This window comes from Dendropsophus ebraccatus, chromosome 2 (genome assembly GCF_027789765.1).
Source record: "Dendropsophus ebraccatus isolate aDenEbr1 chromosome 2, aDenEbr1.pat, whole genome shotgun sequence".
Lineage (NCBI taxonomy): Eukaryota > Metazoa > Chordata > Amphibia > Anura > Hylidae > Dendropsophus > Dendropsophus ebraccatus.
In genome coordinates this window covers 88,599,115-88,620,662 of record NC_091455.1, presented here as the reverse complement: position 1 = coordinate 88,620,662, position 21,548 = coordinate 88,599,115, and the positions used below count along the sequence as shown (strand labels likewise).

The 21,548-nt window shown below is 46.9% G+C and overlaps 1 protein-coding gene across 1 annotated transcript; it reads left to right on the top strand.

The window, feature by feature from the left end:
* The first annotated feature begins 4,555 nt into the window (after nucleotides 1-4,555).
* Nucleotides 4,556-8,525, top strand: SOX4 (SRY-box transcription factor 4). The gene has a single exon (XM_069957932.1). It carries the CDS (start codon nucleotides 4,891-4,893, stop codon nucleotides 6,082-6,084), a length of 1,194 nt encoding a protein of 397 aa, XP_069814033.1. The 5' UTR covers nucleotides 4,556-4,890; the 3' UTR covers nucleotides 6,085-8,525.
* The last annotated feature ends 13,023 nt before the right edge of the window (nucleotides 8,526-21,548 follow it).

Sequence of the window (21,548 nt, the reverse complement as noted above, 5' to 3'; positions counted from 1 at the left end):
AGGAGGTAGGGGGCACGCCTGGCACTGTATACAGCAGAGCACGCCTGGCACTGTATACAGCAGAGCGCGCCTGGTACTGTATACAGCAGGGCACACCCTCCCGCTCTCCTGTGCAGTGAGGAGGCAGGGGGCATGCCTGGCACTGTATACAGCAGAGCACACCCTCCCTCTCCTGTGTGTAGTGAGGAGGCAGGGGCACGCCTGGCACTGTATACAGCAGAGCACACCTGGCACTGTATACAGCAGAGCACGCCTGGCACTGTATACAGCAGAGCACGCCTGGCACTGTATACAGCAGAGCACACCCTCCCTCTACTGTGTGTAGTGAGGAGGCAGGGGGCACGCCTGGCACTGTATACAGCAGAGCGCGCCTGGCACTGTATACAGCAGAGCGCGCCTGGCACTGTATACAGCAGAGCACGCCTGGCACTGGCACTGTATACAGCAGAGCACGCCTGGCACTGTATACAGCAGAGCGCGCCTGGCACTGTATACAGCAGAGCGCGCCTGGCACTGTATACAGCAGAGCGCGCCTGGCACTGTATACAGCAGAGCGCGCCTGGCACTGTATACAGCAAAGCGCGCCTGGCACTGTATACAGCAAAGCGCGCCTGGCACTGTATACAGCAGAGCGCGCCTGGCACTGTATACAGCAGAGCGCGCCTGGCACTGTATACAGCAGAGCGCGCCTGGCACTGTATACAGCAGAGCACGCCTGGCACTGTATACAGCAGAGAACACCCTCCCTCTCCTGTGTGTAGTGAGAGGAGGTAGGGGGCACGCCTGGCACTGTATACAGCAGAGCACGCCTGGCACTGTATACAGCAGAGCACGCCTGGCACTGTATACAGCAGAGCACGCCTGGCACTGTATACAGCAGAGCACGCCTGGCACTGTATACAGCAGAGCACGCCTGGCACTGTATACAGCAGAGCACTCTGGCACTGTATACAGCAGAGCACGCCTGGCACTGTATACAGCAGAGCACTCTGGCACTGTATACAGCAGAGCGCGCCTGGCACTGTATACAGCAGAGCACGCCTGGCACTGGCACTGTATACAGCAGAGCGCGCCTGGCACTGTATACAGCAGAGCGCGCCTGGCACTGTATACAGCAGAGCACGCCTGGCACTGTATACAGCAGAGCACGCCTGGCACTGTATACAGCAGAGCACGCCTGGCACTGTATACAGCAGAGCACGCCTGGCACTGTATACAGCAGAGCACGCCTGGCACTGTATACAGCAGAGCACGCCTGGCACTGTATACAGCAGAGCACGCCTGGCACTGTATACAGCAGAGCACGCCTGGCACTGTATACAGCAGAGCACGCCTGGCACTGTATACAGCAGAGCACGCCTGGCACTGTATACAGCAGAGCACGCCTGGCACTGTATACAGCAGAGCACGCCTGGCACTGTATACAGCAGAGCACGCCTGGCACTGTATACAGCAGAGCACGCCTGGCACTGTATACAGCAGAGCACGCCTGGCACTGTATATAGCAGAGCACTCTGGCACTGTATACAGCAGAGCACGCCTGGCACTGTATACAGCAGAGCACGCCTGGCACTGTATACAGCAGAGCACGCCTGGCACTGTATATAGCAGAGCACTCTGGCACTGTATACAGCAGAGCACGCCTGGCACTGTATACAGCAGAGCACGCCTGGCACTGTATACAGCAGAGCACGCCTGGCACTGTATACAGCAGAGCACGCCTGGCACTGTATACAGCAGAGCACGCCTGGCACTGTATACAGCAGAGCACTCTGGCACTGTATACAGCAGAGCACGCCTGGCACTGTATACAGCAGAGCACGCCTGGCACTGTATACAGCAGAGCACGCCTGGCACTGTATACAGCAGAGCACGCCCGGCACTGTATACAGCAGAGCACGCCCGGCACTGTATACAGCAGAGCACGCCCGGCACTGTATACAGCAGAGCACGCCTGGCACTGTATACAGCAGAGCACGCCTGGCACCTTATACAGCAGAGCACGCCTGGCACTGTATACAGCAGAGCACACCCTCCTCCCTCTCCTGTGTAGTTAGAGGCTCAGCTCTGCCACCCAGCGTTCTCTGCCGCTCAGTCTGACCCGAGACAGTGCGAGCAACCTCGGCTGAACTCTTCCCCGGGTCCAGGACAAGTCCCGGTAACACGCCGGGGAGTGAGGACAGGGCTCCCCGCCTGCAGTGACCTCTGCACAGGAGCGGCAGCTGTGAGCGCGGACATCCGGGTGACAGCACCGGAGCACGCAGCAAATCACGGCGCTGTATCCGAGCAGAGGCTGAGCGGCGGCGGCCATAGGGCGGCAGCTCGGGCTGTCTCTATGCGGCGGCGGCAGCAGCAGCCGTGCGGCACGGTGGGCGTGTATCGTGTTACCAGGCTGAATGGCCGCCCCCCCGGGACACATTTGGGGATGTGACAGGCTTGTTGCGGGGCAGAGCGCGGTGCAGCATGATGACAGGCGGCGGCACGGCAGGGGTTAATGTGATGTCAGCCCTCCTCCCAGACACGGAGCGGCGTGCTATGAATAATAGTGACAAGGAGCCCGTGCGATCAGCGCGCTGACCTCAGCCGCCTCGGGTTCAGCAGCAGCAGCCTCCCCTCCCCCACCGCAGACAGTCAGCCAGACGGCGCACACCCCCAGCTCCTGGAGGAGGGGGCGTGGCCTCATTGTGTAAACAAGGCCGGACGTCTCCGCCCCGCCCACAGGCCGCTCCATGCGGACAAGACGGGGAGGAGAGTCAGGCCCCGCCCCTGTCACCTTGTGTGCTGCGAGCCCTCCCCGAGCAGCTGCCGCTCCTTGCCGCCTTCCCCCTCCTGTCACTGGCCCGGGGCAGACTCCACACAAGCAGCACGTGTGCTGGCTGTGCCCGCCGCTGCCGCTCGGTGTAAGGGAACGGGCAGCGCCGGAGCCCCGTACACATAGCCGGCTCCGTGCCTGCTGACGAGGCTGCCATCCCGGGCGCTGAGAGGTGTGTGGAGCGCCACGCTGAGGGGGCGTGACCGGCCGACTCTCCACAGCAGCAGCAGCAACCGGCGCTCACACTGACAGACACCTGCCGGGGGCCACACACTGCTGAGCGGCCTGTGCCCGGATATAAGCACCGGCCGTCACTGAGGGCACACAGAGGGGTATACAGAAGGGTATACAGAGGGGTATAGCGGGTATACAGATCACACAGAGGGATATAGCGGGTATAGAGATCACACAGGTGTATATAGCGGGTGTAGAGATCACACAGGTGTATATAGCGGGTGTAGAGATCACACAGGTGTATATAGCGGGTGTAGAGATCACACAGGTGTATATAGCGGGTGTGGGGAGTACACACAGGTGTATATAGCGGGTGTGGGGAGTACACACAGGTGTATATGGCGCAGACAGCGGCTGTCGCTGTATAAACAATGCGAGCACATGGCGCCGTGTGTGCAGGCAGAGGGGTGTGCGCTATATACACTATATATAGAGAGACAATGAGGTAATGCACTGGGCATGGTATACAGCAGTGTATATACAGCTATACATAGGGAGAGAATAGACACGTATATACTACAGCAAGGCTCTTTTAGCTATACGGTATATAGCTATATCCAGCCCACAATGCTGTATATACATAATGCAGGTATATACACAGTGAGGACTGTATGACACACAGTAGCAGGTACGGGCAGTGAGGTAATGCTGTGTATAGTGAGCACTATCTATAGCCAGTGATGTCATGCTGTGCAGGTGGTGTGTACAGGGCGCACTCAGCCCATACAGTGCGGGAGCCGTGCACCTAGTGTGCCCAGACGGGGGAGGCGCTCAGCGGCCGGACCCTCACACACGTGTGCACAGTATACAGGAGGTGTGCAGCCATCCCTCCCTCCTCACACACGTGTATGTGTGCACAGTATACAGTGAGCGGCCATCCCTCCTCACACGTGTGCTATGTGTGTGTGCACAGTATACAGGAGGTGTGCAGTATACAGTGAGCGGCCATCCCTCCCTCCTCACACACGTGTATGTGTGCACAGTATACAGTGAGCGTCCATCCCTCCTCACACATGTAGTATGTATAGCAGCTATACGTGGGGCTGGCGCTCTCTCTCTATATCTCTCTATATGTGAGCACAGTATACAGGTGGTGAGGTGCACAGTATACAGTGAGCGTCCATCCCTCCTCACACATGTAGTATGTATAGCAGCTATACGTGGGGCTGGCGCTCTCTCTGTATGTGAGCACAGTATACAGGTGGTGAGGTGCACAGTATACAGTGAGCGTCCATCCCTCCTCACACATGTAGTATGTATAGCAGCTATACGTGGGGCTGGCGCTCTCTCTCTCTCTCTCTCCCCCGGCCTCGCAGGAAAGTTTGCAGTGTGAATCGGAATGAGGTCAGCTCTGGAGCTTCTCATTGCACGCGGTGATTATTATTGCATCGCGTTCCCAGCCAATAGGAGGCCAGAGGGCGGGGTTTGGCACGAGAAAACGTTAGAAACAGCCGGCGATTGGCCGCTGAGCACCCCGGGAAGGGATAAAGGGACGCGAGGCTGCATAGAGCGGCGCTGTTAGCTGTGTGAGGAGCGGCGCTAGTGTAGAGTCCAGCGTCTCCTCCAGTCCCCATACATGTCTGCCGGCCATCTGTGTGTGTAACCCCCGCACTCGTCACCACTCAGGACTATACACAGCTCTGCCTGGGACTCTCCTGTAGCCCTGCTGCGCTGGAGCCCTACACAACTATAGCAAGTAACTGCAGTCACCATAAACTCCTAGAGACTGAGTGATGCCTGCCAGCGGCTGCTGGAGCTGCCAGTAAGCAGGGGAGCAGCACAACGTGGCCCGCCTATTGGATGCCCCAGTGCCTGGATCCGTGTGCCGGGACACAGCAGTCACCATGGTGCAGCAGAGCGGCAACGCCGAGAACACGGAGGCACTGCTGGCGGGAGAGAGCTCGGAGTCCGGGGCCGGCATCGAGCTGGATATGGCATCTTCTCCCACTCCGGGCTCCACCGCCTCCACCGGGGGCAAAGCCGACGACCCGAGCTGGTGCAAGACGCCGAGCGGCCACATCAAGAGACCGATGAACGCCTTCATGGTGTGGTCGCAGATCGAGCGCCGGAAGATCATGGAGCAGTCCCCGGACATGCACAACGCCGAGATCTCCAAGCGGCTGGGCAAGCGCTGGAAGCAGCTGAAGGACGGCGACAAGATCCCCTTCATCCGGGAGGCCGAGCGGCTGCGGCTCAAGCACATGGCCGACTACCCGGACTACAAATACCGGCCCCGGAAGAAGGTCAAGTCCGGCGCCTCCAAGCCCGGGGAGAAGGGCTGCAGCAGCCCGGGGGCCGGGAACCCTGCCAGCGGCTGCAGCTCCTCCAAGCCCCCCATGAAGAAGAGCAGCAGCGGCGGCGGTGGTGGTGGGGCCAAGCTGTGCAGCAAGCCTCACACCAAGCTGCTCCTGGGCAGCGGCAAAGGCTTCCCCGAGCAGCCGTGCATCCTGGACCATCACTCCCTGTACAAGTCCCGGAGCACCGGCACCTCCAGCCGCCAGGCCGCTGCCGCCGACACCAAGAAGCCCAAGCACCGGCTCTACATCTTCGGCGCCCCCGGCTCGTCCCCCATGGCCGTGCCCGCCAGTCCCACCCTGAGCTGCAGCTCTGGCGAGGCCAGCGACCCGCTCAGCCTGTACGATGACGGGGCTGGCTCCATGCACAACTCCCCGGACTCTCCATCCGAGCACGACGGCTACCCGAGGGCGTCCTCCCCGGCCCCGTCCTCCTCTCACTCCTCCTCTTCTTCGGCTGCATCCTCCCCCTCCTCCGCATCCTCCTCCTCCTCTTCATCGGCTTCCTCCTCGGACGAGGAGCTGGAGGACGAGCTGCTGGAGCTCAACCCCAGCCCGGGCTTTGAGAGCATGTCCCTGGGCAGCTTCAGCTCGGCGGCCCTGGACAGAGACCTGGACTTTAACTTCGAGGCGGGCTCCCGCTCCCACTTCGAGTTCCCGGACTATTGCACGCCCGAGGTGAGCGAGATGATCTCCGGGGACTGGCTGGAGTCCAGCATCTCCAACCTGGTGTTCACCTACTGAGCCGACTACACGTCTGCTTTCCACGGACTGTGTACGAGAATGGAGAATTGTTGTGTGAGCGGCACTTGTCTGTCCCCACCAGAGAGAAGCACTGCAGCCTGCTGGGCATCATCACACGGGAACATGGCACTTATACAAGGGGCTACTGCTCGCCACATACTGCAAGCCATCAGCAGCAGCAGCAGCCCTGCGGTAGGGAGGGAGGGGGAGCCCGGCTCTGCCCACTCTTTAGCATTCCTCCCCGCCAGCACCAGTGCAGCTTTTACCTTCCACATGGAGAGGAGAGGAAGGAGCACAAGGAAAGTTTAAACAATAGACTTCCACCTTCTTATGCTTCTTGTGGCGGCTGTGGATCTCCCCGGCAGCCCCCCAGGCAGCTGGGACAGGGGAGGCTTTTACTAGTTGACTGTAATGGATTTGCACGTCTGGAGAAGGAGGGCACCTTTGGAGGAGGCTGCCAGCTTTTTTTTTCTGCACCCATCCATGAGAAGAGATGGACATTGAGACAAGGACACTACTTGGGCAAGGAGGAGAGATGTTGTTACATATTTATGTGGTACCTGGGGGGAGAGGGCGGCTCTTTTACAATGTGTTTCTCAGAATCGTGATGGTGTCGGATTATTTCACTGGTGGGTTAATAATATAGCATGTTATCCTGTCTATCTTTTAAGGTTTCTGTAAGACTGTTGAACAGTTTTAGTGTTAGGATAAATCTACAGCCGATAGGTGGCGCTATGTTTGATTCCTAAGAAAATCACCAGCTTTTTTTCTCATTCTTAACTCTTTAAGGATTCAAACGCAACTCAAATCTGTGCTGGACTAAACTAATGATTCAGGACCAAATTGTTTTCCTCAGAGTATGTATGTGTTCTTCTTAGTACTCAATAGCTGTACATGGACAGACTGTTCGTTTTTGGGTTCCCTTTCTCATTGGTAATCCATATTGTTACCCCCCCCCCCCCTTCTTGTATATGTACTTCAGCTCCCATTTTTCTATGTGGACCTATTTATACTGGCCAAACTTTTTTATGTTTCCTTTTGTTTGGTAGCTTCTCCTTCCCCCCTCCACACCATTTTTATGTATCCTTCACTGAAGGGCTAGAGTTTTAACTTTTAATTTTTTATATTTAAATGTAGACTTTTGACACTTTAAAAAAAAAACACAAAAAACACAAAAAAAAAACAGATGAAAAAACGTTTGATTATTTTCTCAGTGTATTTTTGTAAAAAATATATAAAGGGGGTGTTTTAACCGGTGTCAATTGCAGTTTTGAATATCCTGTCAATACTACAAACAGGGAGGCTGGTTAATACCAAGAAAGTTCACCAGCCTATACTTATCCATGTTTACACTCTTAGTCTGCAGGCTTCTTAAAGTCACAGCATCCCTTCCAGCCTAGTGCACTCAGCAGTCACCTCCAGAGTGTCCCTAATACACTGTATATCGGTTGAAAACTTACAAAAAAAAAAAGTCTTTGTATTAATAATCTTGTGTAGTATTTATATAGCTCTTTATAACTCTACTTCAGAGGTTTTTTTTATTATTATTGTGCCGCCATCTCCTTTGTGGAATAGTGGCAGCACATAGGGTTTGGCACTGTTAATGCTTCAAGGAGGAAAGGAACAATGTTAGTTGCCTATAGGGGTAGAACATTGAGCCACACACTTGTCTTTTTTGTTAGAAATGCCATGCCAGTCTTCTGTAATAGAGGCTTGCTTCTCCTAACCCTGGAAATATGGTTACCCTCAGGGGTTAAACATGCTAGCCTGTACTCAAATGCTTTAAAGCAACCAGTGCACATTCTAAGCAAAAAAAGGGATCCTGTAGCTTTAACTTCTAGACCACATATTTGCACTTTTTTTATATTACAAAAAAATAAAAACTAAAACCGTGCCGTTTAAACCACTGGACCTATCTAAATGCCGATTTGAGTTCGCGACACTATGTACTGCATTTTCATTCTCGTATTTGACTATTTAATCCTTTCTACTTGTCGCTAAACTATGATTGTTTTAGTCTCTTTTGGGCATGATGATAGCATATGTATTCAGGTTTCTAGCTATTGTGTTTTAAATGAAAAAAAAAAAAACAAGAAAGTGAAAACATCTTTGTACCTTTAAGTCTATTATAATAAGCAAAAAAATGACAAAAAAAAAAAGATTGTGTGTTTTATGTATGTATTACATGACAGGCACTAGAACTTCTGCCGGAGCTGGCAGCTCTGTTTTTAACCTAATTTTTTACATTTATTTTTTAATCCATCCTGTGCAATATGCCGTGTAAAATACTTTTGTCTAACCATCAATCCACAATACAAAGATTTGAGGCATACCTTCATGCCAGCTAACCATGGTTACTTCACTGCCTGTCAGATTGTTGATATTCTTCTGTAAATAACTTTTTTAAAGGAAATAAAATCAGCTGGAACTGAACCCTTAAATTGGACTGGTTTTGTCTTTATTGTGTGATCCTATGTGGGGGATGCTCAGCCTTCCTAGAGTTGGGACTGTTGCAGGGGAGGAGCCAGAGCCTGAAATTTGACTACATTGGCTCCTCATCCTAGGGAGAAGAAAAAAACCAAAATGTAACAGCGTGACTTATATTCTGAACACGTACGACGCAAGTAGGGAAATAAAATCTTGGCAGGCCATTCTTTCAAGTAATGAGTAAGTGTCACAGCTTGTTCTGTCTAGGAAATTTCGAGGAATACTATATGCAGACTTGATAACCAGTTTCTTTTGGAAAATTAGAGCGTATGGTAAAACAAATTATTGAAGAAAAAATAATTAAAACAATAGCAATGAAATGATATGCATAGATATCTTTTTTTCTTTTTTTTGTGATTAAGCACTCAATCGAATAAGAAGTAATATCATTACTGGTCATTATGGGTGTGAAAGACGTGCACTTCTCAAGATCAGTTGTGAGCTCCAGCCCCTCTGCTGTGTGACTGAAGAACACCCCAAGCCATTTGATTCAGAAGGTAAGGCCATGCAGAAGTGAGCATGTGGTTTGTCTAGCAAAGGAGATGCAATCCAGCTTCAAGCTCAATGCTGCTGCCCCAAGAACCTGAAGGAACTTTGTCATCCACAGCTGACCTTGATCATGTCTAGAGATGAAATCTAGTCCTTTTCATTTTCCTAGTATGAGACAAGATTTGCATGCTACTTCTGTATAATCTCGTTTTTTTTTTACATGTGTAAGTCTACTCACTTATACCATACCATGCTTATATTGATATAAACATTTTTGCAAACACTATAGCTAAAATGTCATCCATGATTTCTGCCCCCTGGGCAGTGCAGTCTAGTTCACACAGCCCTTCTTCACCCTGTATATCAGACTTTAAATACATTACTTTGCTACTAACCAGATAGCATCAATGGATACTACCATATTATGGGATTGCTTTTTAAGCAGTTCCCTTCTGTAATATACCTAACCAAGGCATCAGCTGTCCATATGCAATATTCTTTGGTATTGATGTCTTAGGAGAGGGTGCCTATTCAGATCTTCCTTCTGCGGACCAGAGTGATTAGCTGCTTATGAAAAATGACTTTCTACATCTTCCCTCCAGAGCAAATGTGTGGCATGATAAAAGTTGCTGCTTTTTAAGCTACTCGAAAAGTGGTAGCTCTAATAAAATGACCCCTTTTACGTGTGAGTATAAATTATTCCTAGAGACTGGAAACACATGGGGGTATTTATCAACCCTTAAACAATGAAATAGTGGAAGAGTTGCCCACAGCTACCAATCAGATTTAAGCTTAAATTTTTCAGAGGACAACTAGTCCTCTCTTCCTTTTTTTGGATCCACTTCTGTGTTTGGTTAAAATACACACATGTACATGTGATTCCAGCTTAAAGGAACTATAAAAAAAAATGTTTGTTTCTAGTTATGGACATGAATAGTCATACAGGTTCTTGAGTAGTCTACACTACATAGTCTAATGTTCCATATTACATGCTGGAACCAGAAAAACTGCACAATTAGAAAATAACTACTGGTGTATTTTATGACTACTGCTATATAAGTAAAACACTGCAAACCTCTTAAGAGTAAAAAGAGAATATATAGCCTTTAATTGCACATCTCGTAATAGTTAAAGAAAAAACTGAAGATAGCTCTGAATCTAATGAACCCAAAGTAAGCCAGCACCACAAAGAGATTAATAGACAAGAGGTCAGAAGGTGCCATAAATGCTTCCAGCAGCACCAACAGCTGCACTCCTTCTGCTGTGATAAAAGAAAGATCACATGAAGTAAGAAGGTGAAACAAACTGGAAGGAACCACAGGGATTCACTGCCTCCTATTGCATAAACCTAGTCGTGTCTAAATATGCCAGGGAAGCTATAAACTAAATAACAGCCAATGCTTAGTATAAATTAGAAATCTACTGAATCTAACATCCTGCAGTTCTTGCACAAGAAAATAGGAAGCTCTAAGCGCTAAGTGATTTCTTAGTTGGACATCATAACCTAATAGTCTATGAAAACCTTAATGTGTAGGTAGTGCTACGTCAGTGTTCATAGCTGCCAATCTGCATGTAATGATGAACGTTTCTTTTACACTCAGGCTCTGCTCGCTTATGCTTAGTAATCAGTGTCCTGTAGTATCACTGCTCTGGTTTTCATTGCAGGCTCCTTACCTACAAACTGTCCGTTCCTTTAAGATTTACATGCAAGGGTTTTTTTTTTCTTTTTGCCTGTGTTGAAATGATTTACATAGCAATTGGACATATTACTCATGTAATGTCAATATGGCCTATCCAGGGTGTTCTATATTTCTATTACACTGAGTGTTCAGTCTATACTCTTGTGATAAAACCATCTGTGATTAAAGGGGTTGGCCACTTTATAGCAAAATTGCTCTGTACAGTATAAGTGTGCTCACTGCACTTACTGACAGCAACTCCCTGTGTACCTCTTAGAGCTAATCAGACTCCCTTCCTCCAGACTGTGCTGCCCTACTCTGTGGTGAGTCTGTCCATAAGATGGCCGACATGGGGGAGCATGTGACCATCCCCCTCCCGGTGTCCTCCTTGGACATATACAGGCTTAGTAATGGGCGCGGGGGGGGGGTCACATGCTTCTCCATACACAGCAATCTTATAAACAAAATGACCATTTGGTATACAGCCAGTCACAGCAGTGTATACATTTACTAATACTGTACACTGAACAAGGTTTACTATATTTAACTTAAAGTGTCACTGTCGTTATAACTTTCAAAATCTAAGTCAACAGTAGAAGTGATAAAGCAAGTTTACATTAATCTTTTTTTTTCTTTATATGTTATGCTGTAAAACAAAGCTAACATAAGTTATATAACTTAGTAATGTGCGTTAATAAAGGGGGGGAGAGTTGCTCTCCTTTATATTGTCGCTGTCGTTATAACTTTAAAAATCTAAATCAACAGCAGATGGTAAATAAAGTAAGTTTGCCATATACATTCATTATTTTTTTAATTTTTTTATCATGTTCTAAAACAAAGCTGTACTCACCAGAAATCCAGGTCCAGTCTCCCGATTTTAGCGTTGTGCAGATTGAAGAAAAGAGACTAAACACATGAAGTCCTGGCCAGTACAGAGAGTCACGGCACAATGTGTCCATCAATCACATGACTACCTTCTCTGTGAGTGCAGATGACCAGGGAAACACTGGACTTCCTGTGTTTAGACTTTTTTTTTGCAGAGTCTAAGCACAGGAAGTCCTGTGTTTTCCAGGTCATCTGAGTGCTCACAGAGAAGGCAGTCATGTGATTGATGGACACATTGTGCCGTGACTCTCTGTAATGGCATGCCTCTTTTTGCTCTTTATGGGATGTAATTTCATAACTTAACAACTATATAGCTGTATCTATTAAAAGTGGTTTTCTAGAGGTGGAACATTAAGGTCATTGATGTTTTATCAGTAGGGTATGAACCTGGTCCAGAGGAGGGCTAGGTTGTTTCCATAAGGAATCTACAGGGCCACAGGTCATGATGTACCATGACCAGGCTTTCAGGGGAAAGGGGCCAACTGGGGATCCGGGATATATGACCCAAATCCCAGAGTGAGCATGCTTTCCAGCAGTGTGTGCGTATTTAAGACACACAGTTGGAAGGTACAACACAGAGGTTCAGAGAATATGGACCTTTTGACACAGGCAGCATCTCGGTATGATGATGCCTGCACTGGAAATTCACAGAGTAGCTGCAGGAACTGGAGTGCCGTGGGGAGCCATGTGAGAGCAGTATCAGAGGCAAGTTTTTTCCCATTCTATTAAATAAAAGCAGTGTGGAGTCCTAATACTATTCAGGAACACAAAGGGGGCTTATGTACTACACAGGGGCACAGAAGGGGCCTAAGTACTATGCAGAAGGGGCCTAATTCAACACTGGGGCACAGATGAGCCTAATGTATAGAGGCAAAGGAGGCCTAATGTCGCAATGGGGTCACAGTGGAGCATATCTATTATATGGAGTACAAAAACCTTTTTTTTTTTTTTTTAAATGCCATGGTATGGAATCGTGCAGTCCTGTGCACTGTTCCATCCAGCAGAAAACAAGCTATTTTGGTATATATTGGCCTGGCTGAGGCCATGACACTTGGCAGAAAAGCTGTAGAATTTATTTGTGGACTTGCGAGGTCAGGTAAAATCCACAGACTTTATACATTTCAAACCCACAATGTACTCTTTTTCTTGAGGATTTGTCACAGATTCTAGCCATGGATTAAACTACTGCCAGTGGGGTGGGATGAACACATGAAGTACAAGCAGAAATTGGGCACCCTGGCTAAAGTGTGGTCTTTACACGCCTTTGCATACATACACTTTTCAGCATATAGAACTCTCCCTTTTTTTAGATTTATCTGTTAATACATCAACTGTAAGTCTGTACATACAGTATGAAGTATTCATGCACACTTATATTTCTACATTATCTGTAGCTGTAACAATGTGATACTATAAATTCCTTTTCTTTATTATAACAACATCCTACTTATGCCTGTGCACATACATACTGATAGTAGTTCACATGAAGACATAAATTCTTGTATGAATGAGGATGACTTTCTGTTGTGAATAATATAATGGCCTTCACATGTATATTGCCCTTCATACCTCTGTTGAAGAGTGTGCTGTTGCTTCTACAATATTGAATGCGTCATTTAAAAGAACTGTGCCTCCCAAAGGTTAAATACAACCGTTAGACCTATGTCTTTTTTCCTTGTTATTGGGGCTCATGTATATGCCTACATCTGCACTTCATACTTCCATCAGAATTATTTAGGCAAAAACAGGATTGGATCCCAGCATTTAAAAGAATAAAATCTACTAATATTATATACATATAAAAGATGATCCACAAACTGATATGACCATGCCTGTTCAGACCTCAGTGAAGTCCTTTGCCCATAAAGTACAGCCGAGACTGTGCTTTTGGCCATGATTCAGTGTCTGAATTGTATGTTTCTTTCTAACAGGTCTAACTGTCCGCTTTCTACATTCATCTGAATGGTAAGAAAAGTTATATATGGTTTCTTGGGTTCAGTATGTATATATACATATATATAGTGATGAGCGAGTACTAAAATGCTTGGGTGCTCGGTTGTCGAGACGAATATTTCCCGATGCTCGGGTGCTTGTTTCGAGTAACGAACCCTATTCAAGTCAATGGGAAACTCGAGCATTTTTGCAGGGGACCCAAGCTCAGCCCAGGGAAGGTTGCGTGAAAACCTGTCAACCTCAGAAAATGATGGAAACACCACAGAAATTGACAGGAAACAGCTGGGGCAGCATGCATGGAGGTTGTCGTATAGAGTCTGTATGTAAGTGGTGCTATATGGTGCATGCCACGTCTTATACAGGACAATGAGCAGTTAGGTTGGATATGGCTGCACTAAAAAAGAAAGCAACCTTGCAGATTGGCTGCAGATGACAACAGATACTGGTCAGACAGGTTTTTGGAGGTAGTCGTATAGAGTCTGTGTGTAAGTGGTGCTTTATGGTGTATGCCACCTCTTAAATAGAACAATGAGCAATGAGGTTCTATGCAGCTGTACTACAAATCACAGCAATACAATGTATAACAGCAGCAGCACCAGCCACAAAAAAAAATAATAGTACTGAGCAGGGCCATATTACCAGCTGCTGCTGCCCTAGGCACTAACCCTGGAGACGCCCCATCTTGGGGAGCGTGAGGACAGTGGTTTCGCCACATGCATTTCTCTACATTGTTTGAATCACGTTTTTTCCTGGTTTTTAACAGCTTAAAACATAAAGTTTCACATTGAATCACTGATTACAGCCGTCTGCATATTGTCTGACGAAAATCTCACCACAGGATTGGTAGGTAATAGCCCCAGACTTAAACAATTGCACCATAAACCCCCTCCCCTCCCCCCTTGAAAAGACACCAGATTTACTGGCAAGTCTGAATGGGAGGTGGGAGACTAAAAAAATAAAAACAAAAAAAAAAGTTGTCTCCTTCCCCCTGCTCCCTGGTGCTGCCCCCCTGCAAGGTGCTGCCCTAGGCACCGGACCACGGGTGCCTAGTGGTAAATACAGCCCTGGTACTGAGGACTTCTTTGGGGTCTTTATGCACCACCTGCTGTCCCCTTTCTGCCAGCAGTCGATCAGACAGTGTGCAGCTAAGATTGTGGTAGCTGCACTGCAAGCCCCAGCCAGCAGTCTGGAGTACTCCAAAAAAAAAAAGAAAATTTTTTAAGCCCTTACAAGGGCTTTCTTTGTCTAGTATCGCTGCCTACAGGAACGCTAATTCCCTACCTAACGCTCTCCCTAACAATCAGCAGCTCTGTCCCTAATCTCTTCCAGCATGCATGTAAGGCGAGCACCGCCGGCCCAGATTCTTATATGCTCGGGTCATCTGATCTGGCCAACCAATTCCTGCTATCGCCTTATATGCGTCCCACGTCATCGCACGATGTACCAAAGAGTCTCCTGCATGTTTATTGGCTGAGAAATTGTGCTCAAACTTGCAGGAAAAGGATGATTCCATTTTCTCGAGTATCGCGAGATGCTCATCCGAGCATCGAGCGCCTTTAAGTACCTTAATACTTGAAGGGGTACCAAGCTCGGACAAGCATGCTCACTCATCACTAATATATAGCCATAATTTAAGTGTCAAATCATTTTTTAAAAGAAACATTAAAGAGAACCTGTCACCCCCTTCCCCCCCCATGCCGGGGCAGAGCCCGGACGATCCCCTGGTGCAGACCCATATACTTACCGCTTCCACGACGAAGTCCCATAGCCTGTCCCGCCGCCGAGAAATCCCCGTCCGAAGCTGCACGCGCACTCACTAGAAATGAGTCTGATGTCCATAGAGAGTGACTGGAGGCGTCATTCTCTATGGGCATCGGACTCATCTCTGATGAGCACGCGCGGCTTCAGACGGCTATCTCGGCGGCGGGACGGGCTCCGGGACTTAGTGGATAAGTCGGTAAATATATGGGTCGGCCGGGCTCTCCGCACGGGGGGGGGGGGGGGGGTGACAGGTTCTCTTATGTCTTAGCTCTTTCAGTGAACATGTATATGTTTCACTTGCACCAGTCGGAACTGTGTCTTAACGCCCTATTACACTAAAGGATTTTCGTCTCTACCTGGCCGTTTAGGCCAATAATCATTGAGTGTAATAGTGCATGTTGAAAGGCATTGATCAGCCGACATGCACGATTTCAGATGATCGTAGGCTTTCAACACACTGAGAGATCACGTCTGCTATGCGCAACTTTGTGTAATAGGAGCAGTGGCAGCAGACCGCTGCTGACTTCAATGGGCTGTCCGAATGATCCTCCTCACTTGCTGTCTGCGTGTAATGGCACAGACAGCATGCAGGGAACAAGGGGGGAGTGAGCACTGAACTAACAGGTCGGTGCTCTCTTGCCTGAAACATTGTGTCGTGTTATACAGCCTTTAGGCTAGTACTTGCTTTGTGGTGATTGACAGGTGTCCACCACACCTATCTGCTAAAGTTGGGCTGGCAAGTAGGTACAGACAGTCTTGGGGGGTCTAGTGCTAGGGCTCACACTGTCTGTCTGTCCCTGTATTCGATCCTGGTTCTGGGTTCCCTTACACAAACACACAGCTTTCTGATTCAGAATTGTGGAATTTAAGTAAAAGAGTATCAAGGTAACGAGAAGTATCAGCAGTGTAACATTTATTGGTGTTTCTCTTAATGAATGGTGGTCGGCAAATTATCAAAATATCTGAAAATGTCTGGGATAGGTCAGTGCTTGAAAACCAGTTTACAGATAGTCCTTTAAGTATTTAATGTTATCATGAATGCCTTTCCCTTTTTAAGCCATGCTGCAATGATTAAACCAAATAACTCCAGCAATTATTAAAAATGCAAATATCCTGTAGCATTTCCATGTCTGTGGAGTTACTCCCTAGAAAAGTTATTACTTTTAAATAAATAATTTACTGTAGTTATTTCTTACGCTTCTACCAAAATGACACTAAAATTGTGCAGACAGTCTGGAGAAGTAAATATTATCCACTGAATGTTTAGAACTGTTTACACTGCCGAATAGATCCTAACGATGCACCTCAAGTTCTCCAGTAAGAACTACAACACTTCACTGCAAATATTTTTTTGTTTTTGATGAATGTCATATTTTTTGCTGTTAGTTTATTATTTAACTCAGTTGATTTATTGTATACTGTGATGGTGATTGTAAATAGAAACATTTCAAAGCACATGGTATTATATAAAATACAAAGAACTGTTGTCAGCAGGGGATTCGCTAAGCAAAAATGTTCAGGGCCCAAGCCCTAAAGGAATAGAGGCTAGCCCAAACATTTTTGCCCCCCCTGCTGTTGAACTTGTTGCAGCAGGAATCGGGGGCAGCACCAGGTGAACTGGGGTCCACCGGCTGGTTCGGGCTCTTTAATAGAAAACAATCAGCCCATTTGGGTTTATTTGGTTCTTTGCAGCACTGTATAAAGCTCCTGTGCAGCTCGTGACATGTAGCGGCTGCAGCAGCAGCTTTATACCTGAGAAGATGAAGGTTATTTCCAATGCAGGGAGAAACGGAGGGAGAGGCGCGGCAGGTAGGCGTTTGGGTGGCTCACTGCCCATGTCTAGTCACCATTCTCTTCCTGTCAGCATGCTCGGCAGGGATGGGTGGCAGGCAGAGCCGCTAGTTTCTGGTGCCTCTCCCTGTCAATCATCCCCGACCAGAAAAACAATAAACCAGTAACTCACCTGTCCGCCGGTCCCAGCTGCTCCTCTCCCGGCAGAGCGCGCACTCCCGTCATACTCCAGGGCGGGTAGCGGGGTATACAGACACTGACTGTGCCGGAAGTGACCTGCAGCCTCTATCATGAATTACTTCCGGCACAGTCAGTGTCTGTATACCCCGCTGCCCGCCCCGGAGGATGACGGGAGTGCGCGCTCTGCCGGGAGAGGAGCTGCTGGGACCGGTGGACAGGTGAGTTACTGGTTTATTGTTTTTCTGGTCGGGCCACACAAAGGGGAGGATTGGCTACTATGTGGGGCGCTATATGGGGGGATTGGATAATATGTGGGGCACTATATGGGGGGCATTGGCTACTATGTGGGCACTATATGGGGGCATTGGCTACTATGTGGGCACTATATGGGGGCATTGGCTACTATGTGGACACTATGGGGGATTCGCTACTATGTGGGGCACTATATGGGGGATTGGCTACTATGTGGGGCGCTATATGGGGATTGACTACTATGTGGACACTATATGGGGGATTGGATACTATGTGGGGCACTATGTGGGGGATTGGATACTATGTGGGGCACTATAATGGGGGATTGGATACTATGTGGGGCACTATAATGGGGGATTGGATACTATGTGGGGCGCTATATGGGGGATTGTATGCTATATTGGGCATTTTTGGGGGGATTGGATACTGTATAGGGCACTATTCAGTCAGCAGCATGTGGTGACTGTAGGGGAGTGGCTATGGAGGGTCGCTATGGGGGCGTGGCTATGGGGGCGTGGCTATGGGGACCGTGGCGCACATGTCCCTCTTTGCTCTTTGCAAAAGTTGGGAGGTATATGACAGGGAGAGAGCGGTGACACAGGCAGTGAGCCGCCCAGATGTCTACCTGTCGCGTGCGGGGGGATTAAACTTAATTCTCTCGGGTATAAAGCTGCTGCTGCGTGCCATGAGCTGCACAAGAGCTTTATGCAGTGCTGCGGGTAACCAAATCAGCCCAATTGGGCTGATCGGTTCCCTTTAACTGTAATCGCTCCTAAAGTTTACATTATCTAAGAAGTCAGTGAAAGATGAGGTGTTTGATTGGGGTGGTACACCTGTAAAGCTGTAATGAAGATAGGGTCCTAAGGTAAGCTCAGACAGGACAGAAACTTCCTGTTTAGCAAAAAGACAGTTTTAGTGAATCTTGGCCTTTTCTTTCAGGAGATATTTTACATGGTGTGGGTATTTTTTAGGGGTGCCAGTACTTCTGCCTACAAATGTATTGCAGTATTTTATGTGCTTTCAATATATGGCAGCACATGTTTTTTGTACTGTATATGGGGTAATTATTTGTGTGCACAGTATATGGCAGCATTATCTGCATGACATATGTAACCACATTATCTGTGTGTGCAGTAGATGGTGGTATTATTTATGTATAGAGAATAGCAGCAGTATGACAGCATTTAATCACACAGTATGACAGTTCTATATGCACATTCATTATTAGTACAAAATATGCCATTCCTGTTTGTACAGTTTGCCACTGTTATTTGCACACTGTGGGGGAGATCTATCAAACATAGTGTAAAGCAGCGCTTCTCAAACTTTTTCTTCTGGAGCCTCACCAAACAGACCAATGCAATGCCTGGGCCTCACTAGACTGACCAAGAGGGTGCCTGGGCCTCACCATCTGTGATGAAAGTCCATTTAAAAGCTGAAAATTATGCTAGGGCTGCCTTTCACCATCTCCAAAGCTCTATATGCTAATAAAGCAAGTACAAAATAAATTAATAATGTTACTAAAATGGAGATTTTTGCAAACATCAAAGGGACTTTGCAGACTTTTGTGAAAACTCCCTCCCCAGCTGGGCCTCACCAACATCTAGGGGGCGCCTCACTGGTGAGGCCCGCCTGACAGTTTGAGAAGCACTGATGTAAAGTGAAACCGGCTCAGTTGCCCCTAGCAACCAATCAGATTCCACCTTTTATTCCTCACAGGCCCTTTGGAAAATGAAAGGTGGAATCTGATTGGTTGCTAGGGGCAACAGAGCCAGTTTCACTTTACACCATGTTTGATAAATCTCCCCCTGTATTTTTTTGTTGTTGTTATGTTAAGAGTTATTGAGTGTTTGAGTAACTTGCCTGCCCCGTCTTACTTCCTACAATTAATTTTATTAGTATAATAAGGGTGCTTGAGTGAATGTGATATGCCTAAATTGCATTATTGTGTGTGTGTGTGTGTGTGTGTATATATATATATATATATATATATATATATATATATATATATATATAATTTGTCCAATATTTCCTTATTTTTTTAACTTAAACTTGAACAATAATTTAGGAGTGGATATTTCCAGGTTTAGGCATTCTTGTCTTATTTTCAACAGGTCCCGTTCTCTTTTTGTTGCTTTCCTTCTATGTTGCTCAGACACTTCATAGCAGGCAATCAGTTTCTGCTAAGACTCATGTATACATTCAGCCCATAACATTCTGCTCCTATTTAGCAATTCTGTTGGATTTACTGATTTATGAAATAGCTGAGCCACATAAAAAGAATGCAGTGCTACAGGGTGTCAGGATGTCAGTGATAACTCAAAACTAAGCCTGATCTTGCAGATGGAAGGCAGGACCTTACAGTCAATTCCTCTGGTGGGCCTAATGTACCCCAGGCTCCATCTCCAGCTGTAACGTCCAATACACCAATTTCCAGCATTTCTCTTTGCATATCATTGGAGCTGGAGGTAATAGACTACCTTTGTTGTTTGGTATTACAGCTACATCTGACTAAGGAAAATGAGAACATTTTTTCCTTACTCTGCAAGATATTATAACATGTTTTTCAGTCCAGAGAATGGAATATTTTTTCAGTCTTTCAATGTTGTAGAACTGAGATGAAATAGTTACAGAACATTATGATGTAAAGTGCGGTATTCTTAAGAAAGTATGTGACGGACTATACCCTACAAGGGAAGTTAAAGCTTTCCGCACTTAAAAACTATTATTTATAATGCAGAATTTTTATATTAACCATGTATTGCGTGCAGTTTGAAATAATCTTTTTATTTTTTTTTTAGAAAAAACAAAGTAGTTGTCTAGATAAAGGGCTCTTGAAACTTTCAATCAATATTTTACTGTTAAATGGAAAATCCAGCTCCCCTGCTTCACTTGCTATGTTTGGGTCAGTCCACCGCTGTTTTTCACTTCCTTGAGTCTGTGTCGCACAAGGACTACCTGCTGAGCCAATCAGCCTATATTTATGTATAGCAGGGATGGGAAACCTTCAGGCCCTCTAACTATTACAAAACTACAATTTTTGTATTACCACTGCTTATAAATGAATAATACCGCCATATTGAACACATGTTATACAATAACCAGAGTTACCTCCACACAGTGACCATCTAGTGTTTACAGTACATTTACATCAGGTGAATCACGGATGACATTTTCTCTAATCAGAGACATCCTCTTTCCTTTTATTTTCTATCTAGCCCAGACCACCCTGACAACTCTGCAGAACCTGCAAAATCAAGATCTTAGGTTCCCCAGTTTTATAGCACTCTCCTTACCTCTGTACAAACTCCCCATCCATAATGCCCCCTTGTGTTTCCCAGACAGTAATAGTGGGCTTCAAACAGTCATTATAACTGCTCATAGTGCCTCATAAACTAGTTAGCTCCCCTCACACAAAAAATAATAGTGCCCCCACATAGTATTTACTTTTTAACAGTGCTGAATAGTGCTACCACGCAGTAGGTAGGCCCAATAGTGCAGTGTTCTCATTCACTTCTGGTTCCTTGTAGGCCACAGGTTTAATATTTCAAAAATTCCTATCCGTCATAAAAGTTTGTCACCCCCTTTTTCTATTTAAAAAAAAAGAGAAAAAGAAACATATTTGCTATTGCTGCATGTGGAATTGCCCAAACTTTGCCCATGACATTACCGATGACCCCCCCCCCCCCCAAAAAAAAAAAACAAAAACAAAAAAAAAAGCTTTGTTTTTCAGTTTCATTGCACAAATATTTATGAATTTATTTTTTCCGGTTTCAGCGCATATTTTTTGGAAAAGTGTGTCATTCCGAAGGACAATTGGTGTCGCAAAAATAACCTGTAAAAAACACATCTACCTTTACTTGGACGTTTTACTATTTATTGCAAAAATATGCTTTATTGTTTGGAAGGAAAAAACAAACATGCAAAATTGGCTCAGTCATTAGGGTTTAAAAACATTTTTTTACATTTTATTAGTCCCACTGGGGG